Here is a 22500-nt window from a genome sequence, read left to right as displayed (position 1 = left end):
TATATCTGTGTACTGCTATGTATAGCTGTGTATAGGTCTTTATAGCACTGTATAGTTGTGTATAGCACTGTATAGCTGTGTATAGTACTGTATAGCTGTGTATAGGTATGTACACCTGTGTATAGGTCAGTACAGCCCTGTATAGGTATGTATAACTGTGTATCGGTCTGTATAGCACTGTATAGCTGTTTATAGTACTGTATAGCCTTGTATAGGTCTGTATAGCACTGTATAGCTGTGTATATCTATGTATACCTGTGTATACCTGTGTATAGGTCTTTTAAGCACTGTATAGCTGTGTATGGCACTGTATAGCTGTGTATAGTACTGTATAGCTGTGTATAGGTATGTATACCTGTGTATAGGTCAGTACAGCCCTGTATAGGTATGTATAGCTGTGTATAAACCTGTATAGCTGTGTATAGGTCTGTATAGCACTGTATAGCTGTGTATAGTACTGTATAGCTCTGTTTAACCCTGTATAGCTGTGTACTGCTATGTATAGCTGTGTATAGGTCTGTAAAGCACTGTATAGGTCTGTATAGCACTGTATAGCTGTGTATAGTACTGTACAGCTGTGTATAGGTATGTATAGCACTGCATAGCTGTGTATAATACTGTATAGCTCTGTATAACCCTGTATAGCTGTGTACTGCTATGTATAGCTGTGTATAGGTCTGTAAAGCACTTTATAGGTCTGTATAGCACTCTATAGCTGTGTATAGTACTGTACAGCTGTGTATAGGTATGTATAGCACTGTATAGCTCTGTATAACCCTGTAGAGCTGTGTACTGCTATGTACAGCTGTGTATAGCACTGTATAGCTGTGTATAGTACTGTATAGCTGTGTATAGGTATGTATACCTGTGTATAGGTCAGTACAGCACTGTATAGGTATGTATAACTGTGTATCGGTCTGTATAGCGCTGTATAGCTGTTTATAGTACTGTATAGCCTTGGATAGGTCTGTATAGCACTGTATAGCTGTGTATATCTATATATAGCTGTGTATACCTGTGTATAGGTCTGTATAGCACTGTATAGCTGTGTATGGCACTGTATAGCTGTGTATAGTACTGTATAGCCGTGTATAGGTATGTATACCTGTGTAGAGGTCAGTACAGCCCTGTATAGGTATGTATAGCTGTGTATAAACCTGTATAGCTGTGTATAGGTCTGTATAGCACTGTATAGCTGTGTATAGTACTGTATAGCTCTGTATAACGCTGTATAGCTGTGTACTGCTATGTACAGCTGTGTATAGGTCTGTAAAGCATTGTATAGGTCTGTATAGCACTGTATAGCTGTGTATAGTACTGTACAGCTGTGTATAGGTCTGTATAGCACTGTATAGCTGTGTATAGTACTGTATAGCTCTGTATAACCCTGTATAGCTGTGTACTGCTATGTACAGCTGTGTATAGGTCTGTATAGCACTTTATAGCTGTGTATAGTACTGTATAGCTCTGTATAACCCTGTATAGTGGTGTACTGCTATGTATAGCTGTGTATAGGTCTGTAAAGCACTGTATAGGTCTGTATAGCACTGTATAGCTGTGTATAGTACTGTACAGCTGTGTATAGGTATGTATAGCACTGTTTAGCTGTGTATAGTACTGTATAGCTCTGTATAACCCTGTTTAGCTGTGTACTGCTATGTATAGCTGTGTATAGGTCTGTAAAGCACTGTATAGGTCTGTATAGCACTGTATAGCTGTGTATAGTACTGTACAGCTGTGTATAGGTATTTATAGCACTGTATAGCTGTGTATAGTACTGTATAGCTGTGTACTGCTCTGTATAGCCCTGTATAGGTATGTATAAATGTGTATAGCCCTGTATGTCTGTGTATAGCCCTATATAGCTGTATATAGCTGTGTATAGCTGTGTCTAGGTATGTTAGCTGTGTATGATTACGTTGTGTACCTCCAGGACATAATATGTATGTAATGATATAATATGTATTGGGTACATAATAATTCCCCATACATGACGTACCTACGCTGGCCGGTTCCAATTTAACAGTCCGCGATTCACGGACTTCCGGTCGTTCTGCGCAAGCTCGAGTCTCTTTCAAAATGGCGGACCAAGCCAAGATCGATCTCTTCCACGGGGCGTTAAATTTTGGAATGGAAATGCTAGATTTAAACAACATCACGTTGAAAGAAAAGCAGTACGAGGTTTTAAAGCTATTAGTAGTAGAGAAGAAAGATGTGTTGGCCGTATTACCGACTGGCTATGGTAAAAGTTTGATCTACCAGCTTCTACCACCAGTGTGCAACTTCATGATTAACAGAGGAAGATCCAACGCCAATAACTCGTCTGTTCTCGTTATTTCGCCGTTGAATGCCTTAATACAGGATCAGGTTTTGAAGATGAGAGAGGGGAAACTGAATGTATGTGTTTTAAAAGGAGATCGCTTGACAGGATCCGGAGATGACGACAGGGATGAAGTTGCGTTGAATGTGCCCACTGAAATGTTGTTAAATACAACATACGACCTCATTTTTACACATCCGGAGGTCGTGGTGGACAATAAAAAGGTTTCTCAGCTATTAAGAAATCATTCTTTCAAACGGAAGGTGCGAGCGATTGTTGTGGATGAAGCCCATCTTGTGATCGATTGGTAAGCATTCGATTCTACTTTTGTGGATATAAGAGATTAATAATAAGTAATTAGAAAAGCTTGTCACCGACGTGGAAGTTGAATTAAACTTAATCCTACTACGTAGTACACAAAGTAGAGAATTTAGTTTATTTTAATCGTCTGAAATGTGATTAGCTTTCTGTACATTTCTTTCATAATTTTGGAACTAAGAACTACAGTAGTACTAGTATCTGTCTCTATACCAATAAACTGTCTTATTTCCTCTTTCTTTTGTTTGTGGTAGGGGGTTCATTTGGGTCCTTGCCCTCTCAAAAATTATGTCCGATATAAGTCATGAGATGTGGAAGAACTACATGTATTAATCACAGTTAAGACTCCCATAATAAGTTTGATTTTGTCTTTTTAATTAGCAGCTTATTTGAAATGAACAATAAAAAACTTGTAATATTGTTATATTCTCTTTCTCCTTGATGTTGCCGTAGATCGGCAAACACTTGGATTAAAGTTTACAAGAGCAGCTCAAGGCCTCAGTGAAACAGTTTATTGAGACTCCCATACTTACAAAACAAAGCATTAAATAATTATCCTCAAGTACCAAACACCTGTGTTTTACGAGGCATCATTGATGTTTGCTGAACAATTAATGTGTTAGAACTTCTCTGAAAGCCAGAGTATATTGGCTGAAAATGGATTGCTCAGCAGTTCCCACACTCAATAAAATCTGTCATTGGATGGTTGATTAACAGTTGTGCAAGGTCACTCTCCTACAGTACTCACTGGGAGAGGTAAATTAAAAAATCATGCAATCAGTGGAATATGTTCCTAAAAACATCTTCACCAATTAGTCAAGTTCAATAATTGGATCAAAGTCATCGCAATTGTCTGCATGTACTAAAAGGCAAAAACATACAGTAAATCTGTTCTCTGACTTGCACTTCAGTTTCATTTAGCTTGCCTGTTGAAATGTTTCTTTTTCTTGTTCAAATAGGAAGGATTTTAGGCCAGCCTACTCAAAGCTTGGTTTACTTGCAAGTATATTTCCTGATACTCCACTGCTTGGCTTAACTGCCACTGCTACCAAAGCTGTACAAAAGAAAATTGAAGATTCTCTTGGCATGATACATCCTACAGAGGTCCTGGTTAACCCAAACCGCAGCAATATTTTTTTCTCATCTTCAAGGCGAGGAAACCGTGCAGATGAACTTGGTAACGTATTAGACCCTTTGATTTCAGATTTGCGAACCAAAAGGTTGGATTTCCCATTAACCATTGTCTATGGTTCACTTGAGGTTATTTCATTGTGTTACTCCTACTTTAGTGGTCATATTGGCAATGAACAGTATGAGCCACTTGGGGCCGAACGCTGTGCACGAAACAGACTTTACACGCAATTCCATGCGCAGTACCCAGAACATGAAAGAGAGCGAATTGTTGATGGCCTTGTTAAAGGTAACTCTAAGATAAGAGTTATTTTTGCAACAGTTGCCTTTGGTATAGGTCTAGACATACCAAACATAAGGCAAGTTTTCCATATTGGTGTGCCCTATTCGATGGAAGAGTATTTTCAAGAAGCTGGACGAGCTGGGAGGGATGGCCTTCCAGCAAAAAGCCATATTTACTTCAACAGTTATGACATTTCAAAAGGGAAAAAACACTTATCTCAGGTCATGAGGGATTATGTTGAAAACCAAACATGCAAGAGAGAAATGATTTTAGGCTATTTTGGCTTCCAAGTGCCAACAAGAAATGATGCTCTCCACAATTGTTGTGATTACCATCAACGTATTTGCAGTTGCGACGACTGCATAATAGCAAGTGTTTCAAATATGTTCCAAGACTCCATGCAAGAGGACCAGACAGGCGTCTCTGCAGAGGCAATGTTCCAACAATTACCGCCACATTCAGCCGAGAGATTAAGAGAGGAACTGAATTCATTCCGCTTGTCTCTCCCAGGGAGTGGAAGATCTGCTGTTGGAGGCACTGGGTTAAGCAGTGGAATAACAATTAGCCTCATTAATGACATTGTGAAAAATGTGAACTTTTTCACTTCAGCTGAGGAAATTGCGATGCATCTTCCTATCTATAGCAAAAGACAAGCAGTTGTTCTTTGGAACATTATCAAAAAATACAAAACTCAGTGAAACATGTAATTATTAAGTAGATTTAATAAAACCCTTGCTTTAAGAATGGAGGTCAAGGAGGCTCGAACCAGTGTCAATGCTTGCAAGTGACAATCTTATTAGAAGGTTCAGCACCACAACGTCGTATGATGTATTGGCAATTTATTGTGGTACCAAATGAAACACGAACTATTGCTAAACAAGGTACAGTCATTATTATGACGTAATGTCACCGTGACAATGGGCAAGGCCTGCTTATATCTCACAAACAACCTCAATGACCCCCATTTCTATTTTTTTATTTCTGAAAAGTAATCAGAAGGACCTGATGAAACTCTCTGCTAAGCTCTGAATCCTCTGGACAGAATGTTTTAAAACTTTGCCGAAAGTTTCATTGTGGCCTTCTAATCACTTTTCATTAATAAAAAGTGGGCGTCACTGAGTTTGTTTATTAGATATGAGCAACTAAATCCAAAATATAGGGTGCTTTTGCTGGGCTTTCCCATTGCCAAGGTAACTTATTACATCAATAATGATCACATCTTGTTTGGAAATAATCTGTGTTTCATACAGTACCGGTACCATAGCATTGCTGTTACATGATATAGTGTTGCAGTGTTATTCAATCTAAACAGAGTCTCACAAGTGTTGAAAACCTTTTGAGCCTTCTTAAAAATTAACAATTTATGTGTACAACAGTGGTAGTGCTTTCACTATACTTATTGTGTTTAAAACATACACAAACTAGTTTGCAAAAATTTGAATCAATTGCAGAGAAAAATGTCACTAGAAATTCACCTTGGGGTTTCATTAGTGTTCTAGAATTTCAGTGAGTTAACCTTTGCTGTACTAAAGTGCTCATTGATTTATTGTAGTGTGACCAAAGTCACAACAAGATCAGACATCTCCATTCGTAGAAACATGGGAACAAAGTATTAAGTCTTGTACTTATCTGTAAGAATAGTAGCATGTAGCCTAAATACATTTTCAGTTGTCCTGTGCGTTCACAAGTTGTACCTTTTAACAGGGTTTGTGCTACTTACTCCTTGAAAAGCCCTGGAATTTAATTTTGGACTTGAAGGGTGATTGAAACCCCTTGAAAAAAGGATTTTTTGGAAAACTGCTTGAATTTCTGCTTGGGTGAAAATTGTTAAGATCACATCATGCTAAGTTTAAAGAGACATAGGTAGGCTTTTTCAGCAGAGAAAACACTGAAACATGATGTATGACAAAGAAATCTTCTTAGAAAGACTCCTTGAAAACTCATTGAATACTCCTGGAATTTTATAAACAAAATCCAGCACAAACCCTGTTTTAACTTAACTGGTGTTGAGTGATGCCTCAAACACAATAGATAATTTCTTCATGTTTGCTTTTTAAGCCTTTGAATGAGGTGAAATGATCATTCTTGGAAATGAAAGGGTTCATTACATGATGCAGTGTATAGACCAAAATTAATACACGCGATTGAACACCTAAACAAGACAATGGTAATGGTCATCCAAAGTAACTTGAGAACTAAACTAGTTGGGTGACATAGGAGCAACTTTGAAACTTAAAGGGTACTTTTTAAATACAGTTTAACACAATAATAGCAGTTGCAACATTGTTTTGTACAGTAACTTTTCCAACATGTTTTCTTGGACAAATGACCTTACCAGTAATACGAAAAATAGAAAATCATGGGACAAAGTAATGTTATGTAAAATTACTGTACACTGTATAGTTTTCAATTTCTAACAGCTCAGAATGCAACAAGGAACACTTTACCTTTCTCTTTCTATGAGATCTCAAATAATAATTATTAGAATTCATATAACCTTTCTCTTTCTATGAGATCTCAAATAATAATTATTAGAATTCATATAAACACAATGTAGTTTTCATCTCTTCATGAACAGTAACAGTGTTTTCAGGTAACATCCTTCTCAACACAAATAATAATTATTAGTATATACTATAACAGTGGATAGCATGGAAGCCATGCTCTGATTGGCTACTCAAACTCCGAATATCCTTTGCCATTCACCTCTGAGCAACTTGAGCGTGCTTTGCACCCGCAAAGTAATGTAATTGTAATTGTTGCAGGAATAAAATTAATGAGTTAAAATCATCTTTTTGGGCTATATTATCTCACTGTTATAGTATATACTAAAACAACTATTTGCCTCAGTGCCAGTGGATAGTGTAGCCACCTCCACTTCAGTGAATACAGTGTAGTTGTTAATTATTCAACAATTATTATGGTATATATCCCACTTGCCTTCATCCCATACTTTGAAAAGGGAAGAGTTCCACTTGGCAGGGTTCTCCCTAGTTTTCAGCACAACAGGTATGGCACCTATTCAAACCGGTAAAGCAATTGGTTACTGTTGGACGTTCTGCAAAGGATAAGGGACTTCTGAGCATTTGCAGGCGGTAATAAGTGCTCTTACAAGCGATAAATTTTTACCAGTTACCGCCTGATAAGGAGAACCCTGACTTGGAGGTCATCTTTATCTGTGGGACCAATTATCTAATTTGCACAATTTTTGTAATTTTCCCAGCTAGGGCCTGGTCATTGTAAATAGTGACAACTTATGATATTTATCCTGAGAACACTGAAACAACTTCATGAATGCAGTAACTACCGGTACATCTAAAAATTATCCTCTTCAACACTGTCATCATCATCATCGTCATTTTCTGAGGGGTGTTCTTCTGATTCTTCAACAGCAAACTCAACTACCCCAGCAAACAGCTTACGCCTGTTGCTTGTAAGCCAGGTATGGAGAAGTGCCACATCTAGTTTGTCTAATGGACTCTTAGAAATATGTGGGAAGGAATTGAGCAGTCTCCCAGCATTGAACTGAAAGGGCTTAATCTGCTGCAAAATTTCCAGCATGGCTTTCACATCATCTGTTGTGCAAGCATGAGTGTGAGATGTAGATTCTGGAGGTATGTTACTCTGTTCATCAAACTGGATGGAGAATTGCTTCTGCCCATAAGATGATCCGGAACATCTTTGGACAGCTTTAAGGGTTTTGTTTGCTCGCATACCCCTCATTGAGAGTTTATTGTCCTGTATACAATGTTCCATTTTCAGATCGTTGGCATAATTGTTGCCTTCCCCACCCCTTGGGTTTACAAATTGGCCATGGAGTATTCTGTGAGCAGTTTTCTCAGGGTATATTGCTTTGATATAGGTTATAAACCTCATGGCCTCATATGCATATTTCATTCCTCGAGGCCTGCACCTAAAATACAACATAAGCATTTTCCAATTTATCAGGCTCCGGTCACCATCTCCTTCACGTTCAGTGTCATTAAGTTGCATTAACATCATACCAAGTTGAATAACTTGAAGCCCATAATTTAATTGGCAGTCTTCTGGGCTGCCATTGGGAATATTGGAAATGGTACTTGTGCAATTCTGCTCTTCTTGTGCTGGTGGCAATCTGTCTGAGTAATGTGAAGGTGGGTTTGGTGGTCTGTATACTGCCAACATGTCAAAGGGCCAAAACACAACCTGCCCTGGTACCAAAATGCCTGAAGCACATGGTTCAACAGAGGCCACATGGACTGGTATATTGTTGTCAGGCACTTGGCTACCCTCGACATCAACATTGACAACTTGACCAACACCAAGAACAGTATATTCAAGGGATCTTTGTAACATTATTACAATTGTTCCTGAAAAAACAATGCTACTGATTAAAGTCATGTGTAGTATCTGTGTCTAGTAATCTGATCTGATCTCTTGAGCAGTCAGTTATAGTGACCAGGGAAACAAGTGATGAGTTCATGTTGCTAACTTAATAAGCACAGTTTCAATTTGTCTTATCGTTTTTGGGCTATTGAAAGCAAAGCTTCAAAAAAATATAAAGCAAACAACTACAAAAGTCATTATCCTTATTTCTGTACTTTGTTGAAAGTGCATTGAATATAACTGTTTGTCCCAGTTTTTCCCAGTAGTTTCTCCTGGCCTTAGAAAATAAAAATGTTATTCTTAGCCTTGGTTAACTGTTGTGGAAAAATATGTGCCCTCTGTTTCAAGTATGTCCCTTAGCCTGCAGCCTCTGGCAGTACTGTGTACCTTGGGTACACTTTTTCTCAATACAGACCTCACAGGCAGTAAGTAACATACATGTATTATTACTCAACATACCAGGAGTCTTTGCATCCCGGGTAATGGTAGCAGCATGGGATGTTACACTGTCACCAGCTACAGTACTTTGCTGCTCTATGGTCTGCTGTACTCTCATGTGCTGCTCTTGGATTTGCTCCTCTCTTTGCTCAGCTTGTTTGCGCCATGCCTTCTCCACATCAAACTCCGTCAAGACAAACTCGTCCACAAACTTTCCAAGGTGACATTCAAGGATTTGCCATTTTAATGAATGATCCTCCTCTGTTTGCACTTCTTTGAACCATGATGGGAGGGCATCTAGATTTGGCATTTCAGCCCATGTCATAAAGGCTTCACACAAATAGGCTTTTGTAACAGACAGCATAAGAGACTCGCAAGCAGAGTAGTTGCTTGTCACCTTGGATGGCACATTGACCAGCTTGAATGTTTGTCTGAAGTTATAAAGGGTTCCTGCCTCTCTACCACTTGCAGCTGTTGGCCGATACAGTTGCTCCCATATGAACTGCAATTTGACAGAACAAAGTAAGGTCAATTATTATAATAATACTAGTCTGTGCAACATAATTTATGATGTACTCAGTACAGTCCATTTTAGTGTGAAGGATATGTTAATTTGGAATAAAGAACATACAATGCAACTTGGTGACAGAAAACCACTCTGTTGTTGGTAGATAAGGAAATATACACTGCAATAACTGCAATAATTCTCTGAAAGTTAGAAATGATTATTTACGAGGTACTATGCAATGCACACCTAATTTGTCTTCGTTAATATATAATTAAATAAAAAATGATTTCTCTCGGGCAATGTTCATTTGTGTTGTGTCGCCTTATAAATAAAACACTATAAAAGGAAAATGAGAATCCAACTAAGCATGAAATATTTTTAACTTGAATTTCGTTTTCCTAAGCAAAGTTGTAGATTAAGTTCATAGAACAAGGGAAGGCACATTTACTGATATTATTCTCATGTCTTAATAAGTTTAAAATTAACCCTTAACTTACCCCTAGGAAGGACTGCTTCGTGTGCCAAAGAGCTGGTGTCTCAACAATATTCTCAAACCTCTCTGATGGCCTATCGCAACCAAGTCTGGTATTCTTTGCTCCAGTTATCCGTTCTCTGCCAAGGAGGTCACCTGCAAGAGGCACTTTCGATTTCTTGAGAATATCATCAGCATTGACAGGTTCACCAGGATTACCCTAAAAATGTTATATAACAATAATTATATATTTAATGTCAATAATGTAAATGCTGAATGAAACTCAAGTTAATCATGTTTTATATTTATTAAGGGGTTTCTTGCATAACAGACAAGAAACATTTTGACCTTCAGTTGGTATTGGGTAGAAATGTTTGATCGTATGCTATACAGTATTTCTTATATACAAATTTGCAAATTACTTTAATAATAATAATAATAATAATAATAATAATAATAATAATAATGATAATGATAATGATAATAATGTACCGAGTTGGGATAGTTTAAAAACATGTTAACTTATATTCTCTACCTCTGGTTTGTAAATGTCAATAAGCAGTCTTTGTATATATTCCAGGTACTGACAAACATCAGAATGTTTTGATTGGTTAAAGGGTACAACGGGCAGGCCAATGATAACAGACTTCTTTTTCATTGAAGCAGAGTACCTGAAAAAATGATACAGTAAGTAACAAAAAAATTAAATAAATTTTGATTGAATCTTAGAAACTGGCCCTTTTTCAAGGATCTCATTTTTTAACAAGACGGCCAAGTGCAGCTTGTGCACTGTGACATTGGGCAATATAGTTTGCTGCATGACCTGGCTAGATCCCCTATTACAGTAATATTTGTGAGTATAATTCATCTCCTGGGAAAAGTGTCTTTGTCAATTGACTGTCAAATCATTAATATAAAAGCAAGGAACGTCGCTGTTACAGCTCAGGTGCATCCTCTTTCAGGATACATGTATGCACATGGATCTAAGATTCTGGCTTATTGCTCATGCAGTGTGCTTTACCTTTTTTTCATTGCAATGTTGGTAGATTATTTGTCTTTTACTTTGAAATTATATGGCAAGTGCAATAGCAAATTAAAACAGGAAAAATACAGGATTTTTAACAGTGAGTCAGGTTTTAAAATCAAAAATTAAAATACTTATTTATAGTAGTGTTTCTGACAAACAATGGTATAATTAAAAGGGTTTTTTTGTATTGTTTTAAAGAGTCTGATTCCTTAATACTGTATTTCCCCTTTCAAATTTAATTGGATTTAACAAATTAATGGTACCGTACTTACCTGTGAGAAATATGTTTGGGAATGACATCCCCTCCCAGTGTTGCCATAAAACTGAAAAATTCCTCCAAGGCACGGGCCACCAGCACAATAAAATCCCTGCGGAGCTTTTCCAATTCACTCGTGTTTAATAAATACTCAACTAGCTCAAAGTCCTCAACATTGGCCACTTGAGGCTTTGAGTCATCAAGGTTTTCAGAGCTGACCCTGTCAAAGGTTAGGAAATGCGCAATCCAATGCATGTCCGAATTTCTGTGGTTTTGCAGGATTATATTAGCCAAGATTTTAAAATCCAGATTGTCGAATACTATGCGGGGTTCAAGGCCAGCACCAACATTCTTTCGAATAGAGCAAACCAGCTGTGCTCCCATGTCATCCATTATTGACCGGTAGCCATCTCTTGTGATGGATATTCCACTTACATTTAGTCTTTTCATTGTCTACATTAAAGAATCCAATAAAATAATATTATTATTCTGTTCGAACTCTTCACATTAAAAATGTAATCATGTTTTCTTATCAAAATATGTATGAAGTCAAGCAAATGAAAACATAACATCAATGAATAATTCAGATTAATTTTAATAAAAGCCTTGATCAGTTTTACTGGGAGATCATGCAGTTACTAGATTAACCAAAATGCAATTTCCATTGTTTGAGTGAATCAACATTTGCCAGAAAGTACAGTGTAAGTAATATTTCTGTGACACACGTGCAGTGAGGACTGGGCCAGTTTAGTCCAAGTGCTTCATGGGCAGCGATGCACACTATATATGCAACAGATGTTTATCATGTGGGAGACCATTCTAGGCCAACACCTCAATATGAAAATCAATCTTTCCAAAGTGTTCAAACAACAAGTTTACCCTCTCAGTAGCATTTCCAAAACCAAGCAGGACGCCATTGACTTTTTGAATGAGGCTCAGTTCTTTCCATCTGGTGTTCATAAGAATTCCATATGCAGTGCACAAGGGTGGAATTTTCTGTGATGCAGTATGTTCTTTTATTTCCGGTACAGCAATAGTTGTAAGGACATCCAATACATCTGGAGCATGTTGTTTCATCTCAGTGATAATACTTTCCCATGTGAAATGTTCTAAGCTCTATCAATGTAAAGAAAATAAGAATGAGTATAATTTTGTAAACAACCTTGAAGTAACATTTATTTCATTATTTCAGCGATTACATACAATAAATAATTGTGATCATATGTTTTGCAGATAAAAACCAGGTACCAATAATTTTTGTATGAAAGCAAAAGATTTCATCAACTTGTAATATGACTGGCTGCAATTAAACTTTTAACAACAATGTCAATGAGTTAATATATATGGACACCTTGTGCTTAGAGCGTGGCACTCGCAAAACTGACGAGCCATCATCACTCTTCTTGCAAAGTTTCTGGCACTGGCCATTGATATCCTTAAGGAGAACTGCCTTTACTGCATCTCTCAAAGCCATGTCTTTCATCACAAAGTTCCCAATCTGCTGAGCTGTTGCTCCAGTATTCAGCATTAGTGACAGTTGCTTGACAAATTCACTGTTTTTATTCAGCAAAATGCTGTCTTTAACCTTTAACAAGGGAGAGGGGGAAGCGAGAACAAACAAAAAGATATAAATCGTTGACTCATACTTTTCATATCATTAATTATTTTAAATGTGGATTTATAACAAAAATTGGGCATATGTAAATTATTCATGGTCTTCATCTTCCTTTTGTTGGTTTTGGGCAAAATTATTGAACCTAACAAGATATTGAAATGACTGACTTTATTCTTCTAAAAGTTATATCATGATATTATTATTGCCAGTAACAGCTACACTGTATTTTGCATATTAATGTCATGGTACCATCAAACAATACTTTACAAGTATGTGACATTAGAGAATTTCAATACAAAATTAGTATTGTTAAAATAAATGAAAATATTAAACTTTACTTACTGGTCAATAAGAAAAACACAACAGAAACTGCATGACTCGATCATTAATCAATCAAATCAACAACTGAAATAATGGCATACGCTGCTGAAAAACAAAACAGTCTTTCATTTCAAAGAATTGGCAAACTGGTAATTAATACAGTACAAGTAGCTCTACATTCTATGTAAGAATAAAAGGCTAGTTCCTGTATATAAATACCCTACTAAATAATCATCACTTTAAAAAGGGATGTATTAGAGAACAAACCTATTAGTATATAACACAACAAATATAACTTACCCACATTTGTGAAGTGATGCAACAATATATTACCTCTGTTATCTGTACAGCTATTATTATAACACAACAGGATACCTACATGTCTGATATTAGGCAGGAAAAAATTGTCAATGTTAGTTAATCAGAGAAGAACATAAGACTTTTTTGGGCTAATAATTAACCATTATTATCATATTGGTTGTAGTTTTTGTTCATAGTAACTTGATGTTTACCAGTGATGGATTATGCAGACCAGAATTTGAAAGAATTTCTACGCCTTTTGATGGTTGTTTTATTTCAAGAGTAGCAATTCCAGGAGGCAGTTTTCTTTGTTTAGGAGCGGCCGTTGAAGCAGGTTCAGCCAAAGCTTTGCCTGTGGGTACAGCTGGCAAAATAGTCCGAAATGCGGGTGGCATGCTTCTTTTTTCTTGTGCAAACAGGGACACTCTGACTGATGTTGTTGATCTCTCTTCAGCTGACTAAACATAACAGTATGCAATCAATATAATGCAAAGGCAATAAATTTTATAATTAGTATAATGTACAGTGTAACATTAGGTTCCTCCTGGTTTACTCATTACCTCATGTGTGAGCCCAAGTATTGACGCCTATTGAAGAATGGGATATTGGCTGCTTTTAGTCTTAGCTCTTCCGACCGTATCAGTATGATAAAATCCTATACTAGCCCAAAACAGTGACGTGAAAGTTAACTGATAGGCAGCCCATTTCCTGTGGCCATAATCATCCTCTAAAAGCTGAGAGCCCAAACGTTGTTGGTAGATGTCGCTCAGTGCACCAGCAGGTGTATATCCTTCAAGGTTTCCTCTGGATTAGAAGCAATCCAGAAGATGCAAGTCATCAAGATCACTATAGCATTTACACTTGACAGTGATTTATCCAATTTTTTGGATTAAGCTTCCCCTTCCCCCTCTTTTGTTTTCTCCAATTTAATCAGGGGTCTACTGAAGCCTTTGGTACACTTAGTTGTTAGTTGAACAATTTTGTTTGATCGGGGAGCAGGATGGCGCAGTGGTGAGCGAAAGGAAAGGAAAGGAACTTTATTTAAGTGTCTAGTCGTTCTAACACTGGAGCACTACAATTGGGGACACTGTAAACTGAAATTAACGACAAAAGCAAATCAAGTCAAAGGTTGGTTTTTGAGGAGAGGGGAAACCGGATTACCCAGAGAAAACCTCTCGGTGCAGAGTAGAGAACCAACAAACTCAACTCACATATGACGACGAATCAGGGAATCGAACCCGGGCCACATTGGTGGAAGGCGAGAGTACTCTCACCACTGCGCCATCCCACCAATGTGGCCAGGGTTCGTTTCCCAGATCTGTTGCCATATGTGGGTTGAGTTTATTGGTTCTCTATTCAGTCCCGAGAGGTTTTTCTCCGGGTATTCCGGTTTTCCCCTCCTCAAAAACCAATATGATTTTATATCAATTAATTTGATTTCATTTCATTTATGCAGGACTCCACAAGCTATTCAGCTCTAAACATTATTATGTGAAAATATACTCTTATTATTATTATTATTATTATTATTATTATTATTATTATTATTATTATTATTATTATTAACATCATGTTCTGGCCGGCTAGTTTTCTTCTGTTAACAGGCGGGTCACAACAAATGACCAAAGGCTTACAGAATTATCTCTTCTTCACATTTCCAACACTTTCCTCAATACCCTTGCAGTCCCAACATAGCAGTTTTTTGCATTACTCCAACATTGACTGGTATCCCTAGCTTTTCAATCCACCTATTAAATCCGTCAGACTAGTACTTCCAAGGGCTCCTATCACTACAGGTAAAACTTCTACCATCTCGCGTTTCCACAATCTTCCAATCTCTCTCTTCATGTCCTGGTAGTTTTCCACTTTTTCCCTTTCTTTTTCCCCTACTCTTACATCAGCTGGTACAGCAATGTGATGATTATCCCCTTTCGCTCTTTCTTGTCAATTACAATTATGTCTATATGTCTTCTTGCCTCTATCACATTGTCACACTAAACATTGATATCCCACATTATGATTATGATGATGATTATTATTATGATTATTATTATTATTATTATTATTATTATTATTATTATTCAATCAACTTCCAGCGTAAGTATGATATTGCACTATTACAATTTTTCTATTGCGAGAATGCAACAAAAAAAATACGTGATAACCGCCAGTTAGCTATTGCCCTGGGGTCACAGTTCCTGAAAGGTGTAATAACTCTATTCCAGGGGTAAATGTGCCTTTTTCCGGCACATTAACACATAAACAATTAGATTGTAATATGCGTATTAAATATGCATACAAATAGCTGACCTTGCTCCTTTTTTTGTCGCGTCCCACACCTGGTGAAGTGGTGGAGGATGGGCTCTGTTGTACAGACTTCCCTCTTTTAGAACGCATAACCGAATCCTGCTGAGCTTTAGAATGCATAACCATCTTTACGAACTCCTGAAATTTCGTGACCTTACCATAACATGTTCTGCATATTCGCGATGGCAAGCCATCGTCGAAAGAAATTTTTAAGCCAGAAAACTTTTCTAAATCCCGTGCGATTCCTTCCTTTATTGCTTTTTCTCCAAATAAATCCAAAGGGTGGTTTTTACAAATAATGTTTCCGTTGCAAGTGCGGCAAACAGAAGTTGCCGCAGAAAATCGCTTTGTTGGAGTCCTTTCGGTCATGTTCAACTAAGTTTTTCTTCCGGTTTAGCATTTTTATTGTGTTCGCATCTGACCAATCAGTGACGAGAACGAATTGGAACCGGCCAGAGCTCTCGATCCGAGGCGCTGGCCAAGAGGATCGCAGCTCTGGGAACGAGAATGCCCCCTTCTATCAAAATTGTTGGGAATGCGCGTGCGCACTAATCGGTCTCTTAATGACGAATCCATGCCCGTATCCATAGTAACAACCGCAGCTGCAGCCTGGGACTGAATACAAGGCCTCTCATGAGCTTTGTTGAATTAAATCTTCAAAATGCGTTGAAATCGTTCAACAAATCGTTCGAAATCATTCAACAAAACGGACGTTGTTGAAGCAAATGCTGAAGGCGTTTGCTCGGGCCTTTAGCCCTTCGTCAGCGTGCATGAATACGCTCTTTCTAAGCCATAAAACAGGAACCAAATTTTCGTTTTACGATTAGAAAGGAACTGAAAAAGAAACTTTTTCTTTCCGGATACGACTTCCGTCCACACGTAGCCGGCGAATTCGCTGGCAAATCCAGAACTCTTTGAATACGCTCTCCAGATTGAATATTTTTGAGTATGTTATGAATTGGGAACCGTGTGGACGCTAAATCCGGAAAAAGTTTTATCCGGTTGACGTCACAAGATCGAGCCCAGCTCCTTACCGTGAAGTCAATTCTCAAGATGGCTGCCGAGGGAGTTATTATTTCTTTATGGCGCATGCTCTATTGCCTCTGTTTCCTCGAGGAGTCCTGAGTACTAGAGCGAATTCGGATACGTGTGGGCGGGCAAATTCGATTTGAATACGCTACGTGTGGATGGAAAAAATTTTGAATCCGGAAAGATAATGTTGCGGATTCAAAAATATCCGGATACGTGTAGTGCTTTCTCAAATTCCTTGTCATGGGCTGCTCAGGCCAAATGATAGTTCGTTTTGTCTAACAAATAGATTCCAGGCTGCCGTGCGTCTGTTCAGCTGAATAGCTCACAGTTGACGTCAGAATGTGATAATAACAAACAAGGGGCACACGAGATGATAGCCGAATGTGTCGCTGATGTTTTATATAATTGATTATCATGTTAGCTATGCGTCTCTCCTTTAAAAGATCATAGGTGCATTATCGAGCTTATCACGTAAATCCATTACAGGTTACAATATCGTGGAGAATATAAAGAGGACTGTAATACCAGTAATAGAGAAGTGTGTGGTTATGGAATATGGGTCTGAGAATATATTTAAATAGCATTACTAATAATAGGATATTTAATAATATAATAAGATATAATAATACGTCCATGGTTTTTCTCTGTAAAATCTTTTTTCAGAAGGGTTTAAAGGAGGTCTCAATGGGGTTAAGCGTGTGGCGTGAAACGTCCACAAAATTAACCGTGTGTCGTGAATTATTTTGTCCAGATAACCGTGTTGTTTGTAGCTTTTCCTAAGCTATGAACAATTATTTGATGCAAAAATTAAGCGTGCACCGTGAAATCGAGAAGTTTTTAACCGTGTACCGTGTTTGCTACACCCCCATTGAGACCCTCTTTAAGTGCCCCCTGTGATAAAAAAATCACTTCCTTTTTTTCGTCAGATTTTGAAAGTGTGTTAATGCTTAACATCTGACTAGCAAAATTTTGAGCCTTGATTTTTATCCAAAGGCCGTTTACCTTGAGTGTAAGTTTGGGATTTCACGGTCGGCCATTACTCACGTTCAAAACTGACCGATTGGAGCTCAGAGGGTTGGATCCAGGGAAAAGTGACGTCAACTGAGGCTCACTAGCTTAGAAACTTTAGAGTGTGAATGCAGCATGTTATATAAGTAAAATGCGACTTTAAAAAGTCTGAAAGCCCAAAACTCCCGTGCTGCATATCAATTCTACGGCGTACACGCGCATTGCAATCTAAACTAGTGAGTCTTTAACGTAATTTTCTCCTCGATCCAGCTCCCGCAAGATCTTGAAGTTAGTAATGGCGGGATTAAACAGGAAAATTCCAGTTAAAATAAAACAGGTGTCTTTTTTAAATCGAGGCTTAAAACTTGGTCGCTTAGTGTTTAGTTAACATAGTTTTATAATCCAAAGAAAAGTAAGAATTGATATTTTCGTCACAGTGGCAAATCTGAAGAGATCTATCAAAGGACATACGTCCCCTTGGCGGTTTGAGTACCTAACCAACCCCCATCAAGACTTAACCTTGAACGAGCCCTCTAAAGCTTACCAACAATAATAATAATAATAAAGGCAAGGTGACACATGCTAATACCAACCCGGCCGAGTGACCAACACATCACGCATGCGCACAACCATTTCCCCCAGTCAATTAGCAGCCATGGACAGCTGTTGCGGCCTATTGGGCCTCATCAGCATGGCGTAGCTAACATTCCAGGTGGGTGTGTTTAGCACCCCTTTAAGTGGCAGCTTCACTTGCCAAACATGTGGTAAGCTGGGTTGGGAAGCAAAACTGTTCTCCCACGGCAAGCGTGTGGGAAGGTGGTTCACATTAAGAAATCGGTGAGTCACGTTATTTAAAAAAAAAAAACAATAATAAAAGCAAGGTGACACACGCTAACGTACGCGTGGTTGGTTTTAGCGTGTGTCACCTTGCTTTTATTGTTGTTACCAACAATGTATGCTAGAAGTGTTATCGACAACCACAAACGATGACTCAACTTGGAAGCCCCTAGATGGACGTCATACGAAACGACTGGCTAAACGCTCCAAGATGCTTGAACGGTTACTGGAGCTTAACAAGTGAAAAAAACAAACACCTGAAGAATTTTGTGGGGGTTCACTTCAAAGACACCAAAAACGTCTGTGAAGGTATCTCCATGCTTTGTCATTCCATTTTTAAGAAAGCGTTCTGCATAGTTCAATAAACGCATTATCGATGTAGCTCAGTTTCGACTATCCGATGTTCAATTCTAAATGAGAATGTGCGAAAAGGAAGTATAGGAAACATTGTTCAAGCGTGAAAACAGAGGCAAATAAGAAGCAATTGCAGAATATCCGGCCTACCAAATGTCCTACTTAAAAAAGCTGCCAACGCGGTCCGCAGTCGCGAAGTCGATGAATGAAAAGAAAAGTGTTAATTTAATTTAATTATTTTTTTTTTAATTGGTAAATAAGTACACAAAGCACAAGTTAACGATAATAAGATGCCAAAGCCAGAGGCTTATACGGCGTAGGTCAGAGAGTTACAATGTGCTGCTAAGTTACAATGAGAATAAAAAAAAAAATTAATAAGAACAAAATTTACAGAAAAAAAGGCAAACTATTACTGACAAGATAAAAAGAATTTTTACTGCACATAAAGCAAAATAAACATAACAATAATGATAGAGTGCAAAAAGTGATAAAAGAAGAGTTTAAAGGGAGAATAAAGAATTTGCGTTAAACGTAGTTTAAACTTATGTTTGAAAATAGTCTCTCAGTTTATGCTTGTAACTAGAAAGAGTGAGTGAATTACGAAGTGAGAGAGGAATGTCATTCCAAATTTGAGGACCCTGTACCCGAAGAGAAAAAGAATATTTGTGAGTATGAAGATGTAAGTTGTCTTTTTGCCTGGTGAGATATTGATGACAATCAGAGTTAAGAACGAAAAGAGATGAAAGAGGAGAGGGCAAGAGTTGCTGCATGTGAAGGAAAACAAAACAAGAAACTTGGTACTTATAAATATTAAATATGTTGAGTATTTTGAATTTGTTAAAGAGTGGGTAAGTATGTGCACGTGGTGGAGAGTGAGTAATGATTCTTAAAGCTTTCTTCTGGAGACGGAAAAGGGGTTGTAAATGAGAAGAGTAAGTGGATGCCCAAATAATAAGACAGTATTGAAGATAAGGGAGTATTAAAGAGTTGTATAATGTGCAAAGAGTATTAGAAAAGAAAAACTGTCGTGATTTGATAATGATCCCAGTGGATTTGGCAATTTTGGAAGAAATCGCTTTTATATGAGCCTGCCATGAGAGGTTTTGATGAATGATGACACCTAAGAATTTTGTGTGTTCTACTCTATTAGTACTATTCTTATCGATGCTAATAGAAAGATCATCAAGATTTATTTTCTTTCTTCCAGGGTGAAATATTATAAATTTAGTCTTGTCAGGATGCAAAGTTGGTTTGTTAGCTTTGAACCAGGTAGCCACCAAAGAAAGTTCATGGTTCACAATTTTAGTTAGTTCAGAGATATTTTTGTGTTGAAAGAAAATATTAGTGTCGTCTGCAAAAAGGATAAATGAGAGATAATTAGAACAAGAAAAAATATCATTAATGTATATAAGAAATAAAAGTGGCCCTAACACAGAACCCTGAGGAACACCACATTTAATTGGAAGCAGTGGAAATTTCCAGGAATCAATTTGAACATATTGAGAACGAGAGAGGAGATAGCTATGATCCAGTTAAAAGGTGTGCCTCGAATTCCATAGAAGTTTAATTTATCTAAGAGGATGGAGTGATTAACGGTATCAAATACCTTCTTTAGATCAATGAATATACCAATAGTGAGTTCGTTCTTCTCAAATGAATCAAATGTTTTATTAGTAAGTTCCAGTATTGCCATAAAAGTAGAATGTTTAGAGGACATAAAAGTAGAATGTGTTAAAGGGTAAGCAGTGAAATGAACTGTCACCGCGGTCCGCAGTCCCGTAGTTGTTGAATGAACAGGCGTCGTGTCGCAGCGACTTGTTTTGCAAGTAGTACACATGGAGCAACTTTTCGCAGAGACATGTCGCTGCGACTTGTCGCCTAGTGTGTCCCGGCCTTAAAGGGCAACCAGTAAAACGCACTGCCACCGCAAAATGAAAGCTAACATTTTACGAGAATGCTTAGGCCTAACCACTGAAGCGAACATTTAAGCTTAATCAGTAAAGGAGTACTTTCTTCTTCAGACGATCGCGCTTAGGCTTAATCAGTAAACGAGTGCTTTCTGAGTCATACGATCTCATGAAAAGTGTAGTTAACCGAACCGCAAAATGAAAGCTAAATTTTACGATAATGCTTCGGCCTAATCACTGAAGCGAGCGCTTAGGCATAATGAGTAAACCAATCCTTTCTTCTTCACACGATCTCATGAAAAGTGTAGTTAACCGAACCGCAAAATGAAAGCTAAAATTTTAGGAGAGTGCTTAGACCTAATCACTGAAACGAGCGCTTAGGCATAATGAGTAAACGAATCCTTTCTTCTTCACACAGTCTCGTGAAAAGTGTAGTTAACGGAACAACAAAATGAAATTTAAGAAGTGGAGCGATTGTAGAATGCCCGGTTTAGGCTGTTTAGGAACAGAGTTGTTTATATGAATATCATTTTCTGTCCCATGCCACTGTGGACAAGCAGCATTGTTGAACACGACTGCGGGACTGCGGTGGCAGTTTTTTAAGTAAGACATTTAGTGGACGCGGAAGCAGCATTGTTAAACACGACTGTGGACCGCGGTGGCAGCTTTTTTAAGTAGGACATTTGGTGGGCCGGGTATTCTGCAATCTTGCCGCAAAGAAATATGTTTCCATGGTCAGCTCCATGTGTGCTTCAAACTGAGAACGTTCGTCTTGGATGCGAATATTTCCTCCAAAAACAAATCTTTACAGTACCTCGATATTTCTTGTTAGCAGCAATCCTTAATTATGAAACCAATCATTCCTTGACGTCGTTTAGATAGGCTCTTCCGTACGTAAAATATAAGGGACAAGCAAACGTAACGTGAACAGGAACGAAAACAGTAATTAGTGAGGAAGTAAGGACTTTGAACGGATGGACGCTCGTCACGTGCGTTCTAAATCATAGTTTGACACAATTCGAAATAGGTCACCATAGCAGCAAGAAAGCCGTATTTTCTTTAAACGTTTACATCTCAAAAACGAACACGGTGTCCCCCATTTTTTGAGCTTAAAAGTAATTAGATTAAGTGAGCAGTTTAAGATTAAACTTTTTGCAAAGTTTAAAAAATTAATCTGGAACGGATATTTAGAGCACCTTAAATATTTCGATTGTGAAGAGAGCTCTGAATCTGCTCCAGAGATTATTTTGTAACTTTGCAGTTTCAATTTAACTTGCTAGTTATCTCTCAGTGATAAAATAGGGGTCACAGAGTGTGTTTTTGTTTTTTGAATAAAATTATAAGGTTTGTTGGTAATTAGATGGGTCGGGTGTTGCTATGGTAACCTATTACGTAATTTTATTGTCGAGCTCATTTAACTGAGCAGTAATTGCTGTCTAACATGGTACCGTGACATGGCTTCTTGATGCAGGGTCTGAAATTAGCTTTTTTATATGAGGGGGGGGGCAACTGGCAACTAGATAAAGATTTTCAGTCGCCAGATGGCAAATTGTGGTCGGCGAAATATTTCGCCTGAAAAGGTACGTTTTGAACTTTTTTATGGATACCAGAAAGCAACGACCGCGCGGTCTTGTGTATGTGTAGAGCATTACCTTTCGCTTTCGAAAGCGGACATTTTGGAGAGAAAATATATCCAACCTC

General features: G+C 37.9%; 2 protein-coding genes across 3 annotated transcripts; one reads left to right on the top strand and one right to left on the bottom strand.

Annotated features, from left to right (window-relative positions):
- The first annotated feature begins 2077 nt into the window (after nucleotides 1-2077).
- Nucleotides 2078-4750, top strand: LOC138057050 (uncharacterized). The gene is made up of 2 exons (XM_068903060.1): nucleotides 2078-2627; nucleotides 3598-4750. Exons 1-2 carry the CDS (start codon nucleotides 2080-2082, stop codon nucleotides 4748-4750), a joined length of 1701 nt encoding a protein of 566 aa, XP_068759161.1. The 5' UTR covers nucleotides 2078-2079.
- Nucleotides 4751-4758: 8 nt separating this feature from the next.
- On the bottom strand, nucleotides 4759-21751 carry LOC138057049 (uncharacterized). Of its 2 annotated transcripts, none has more exons than XM_068903059.1 (8): nucleotides 21614-21751; nucleotides 12470-13812; nucleotides 11998-12234; nucleotides 11135-11571; nucleotides 10371-10506; nucleotides 9861-10055; nucleotides 8877-9357; nucleotides 4759-8401 (listed from the first exon to the last, which is right to left on the bottom strand). In XM_068903059.1, the coding sequence occupies exons 2-8, from the start codon at nucleotides 12644-12646 to the stop codon at nucleotides 7368-7370; spliced, it is 2697 nt and encodes an 898-aa protein (XP_068759160.1). In that variant the 5' UTR covers nucleotides 12647-13812; nucleotides 21614-21751; the 3' UTR covers nucleotides 4759-7367. The 2 variants fall into 2 exon arrangements, with proteins under 2 accessions (XP_068759160.1, XP_068759159.1); XM_068903058.1 differs by lacking the exon at nucleotides 21614-21751 and having other exon boundaries at nucleotides 12470-12703; nucleotides 13076-14655.
- Nucleotides 21752-22500: the final 749 nt, after the last annotated feature.

Source organism: Montipora capricornis, chromosome 7 (genome assembly GCF_036669925.1).
Source record: "Montipora capricornis isolate CH-2021 chromosome 7, ASM3666992v2, whole genome shotgun sequence".
Taxonomy (NCBI): domain Eukaryota; kingdom Metazoa; phylum Cnidaria; class Anthozoa; order Scleractinia; family Acroporidae; genus Montipora; species Montipora capricornis.
The sequence above is the reverse complement of the archived record's forward strand: the minus strand, read 5'-3'. Positions and strand labels throughout refer to the sequence as shown.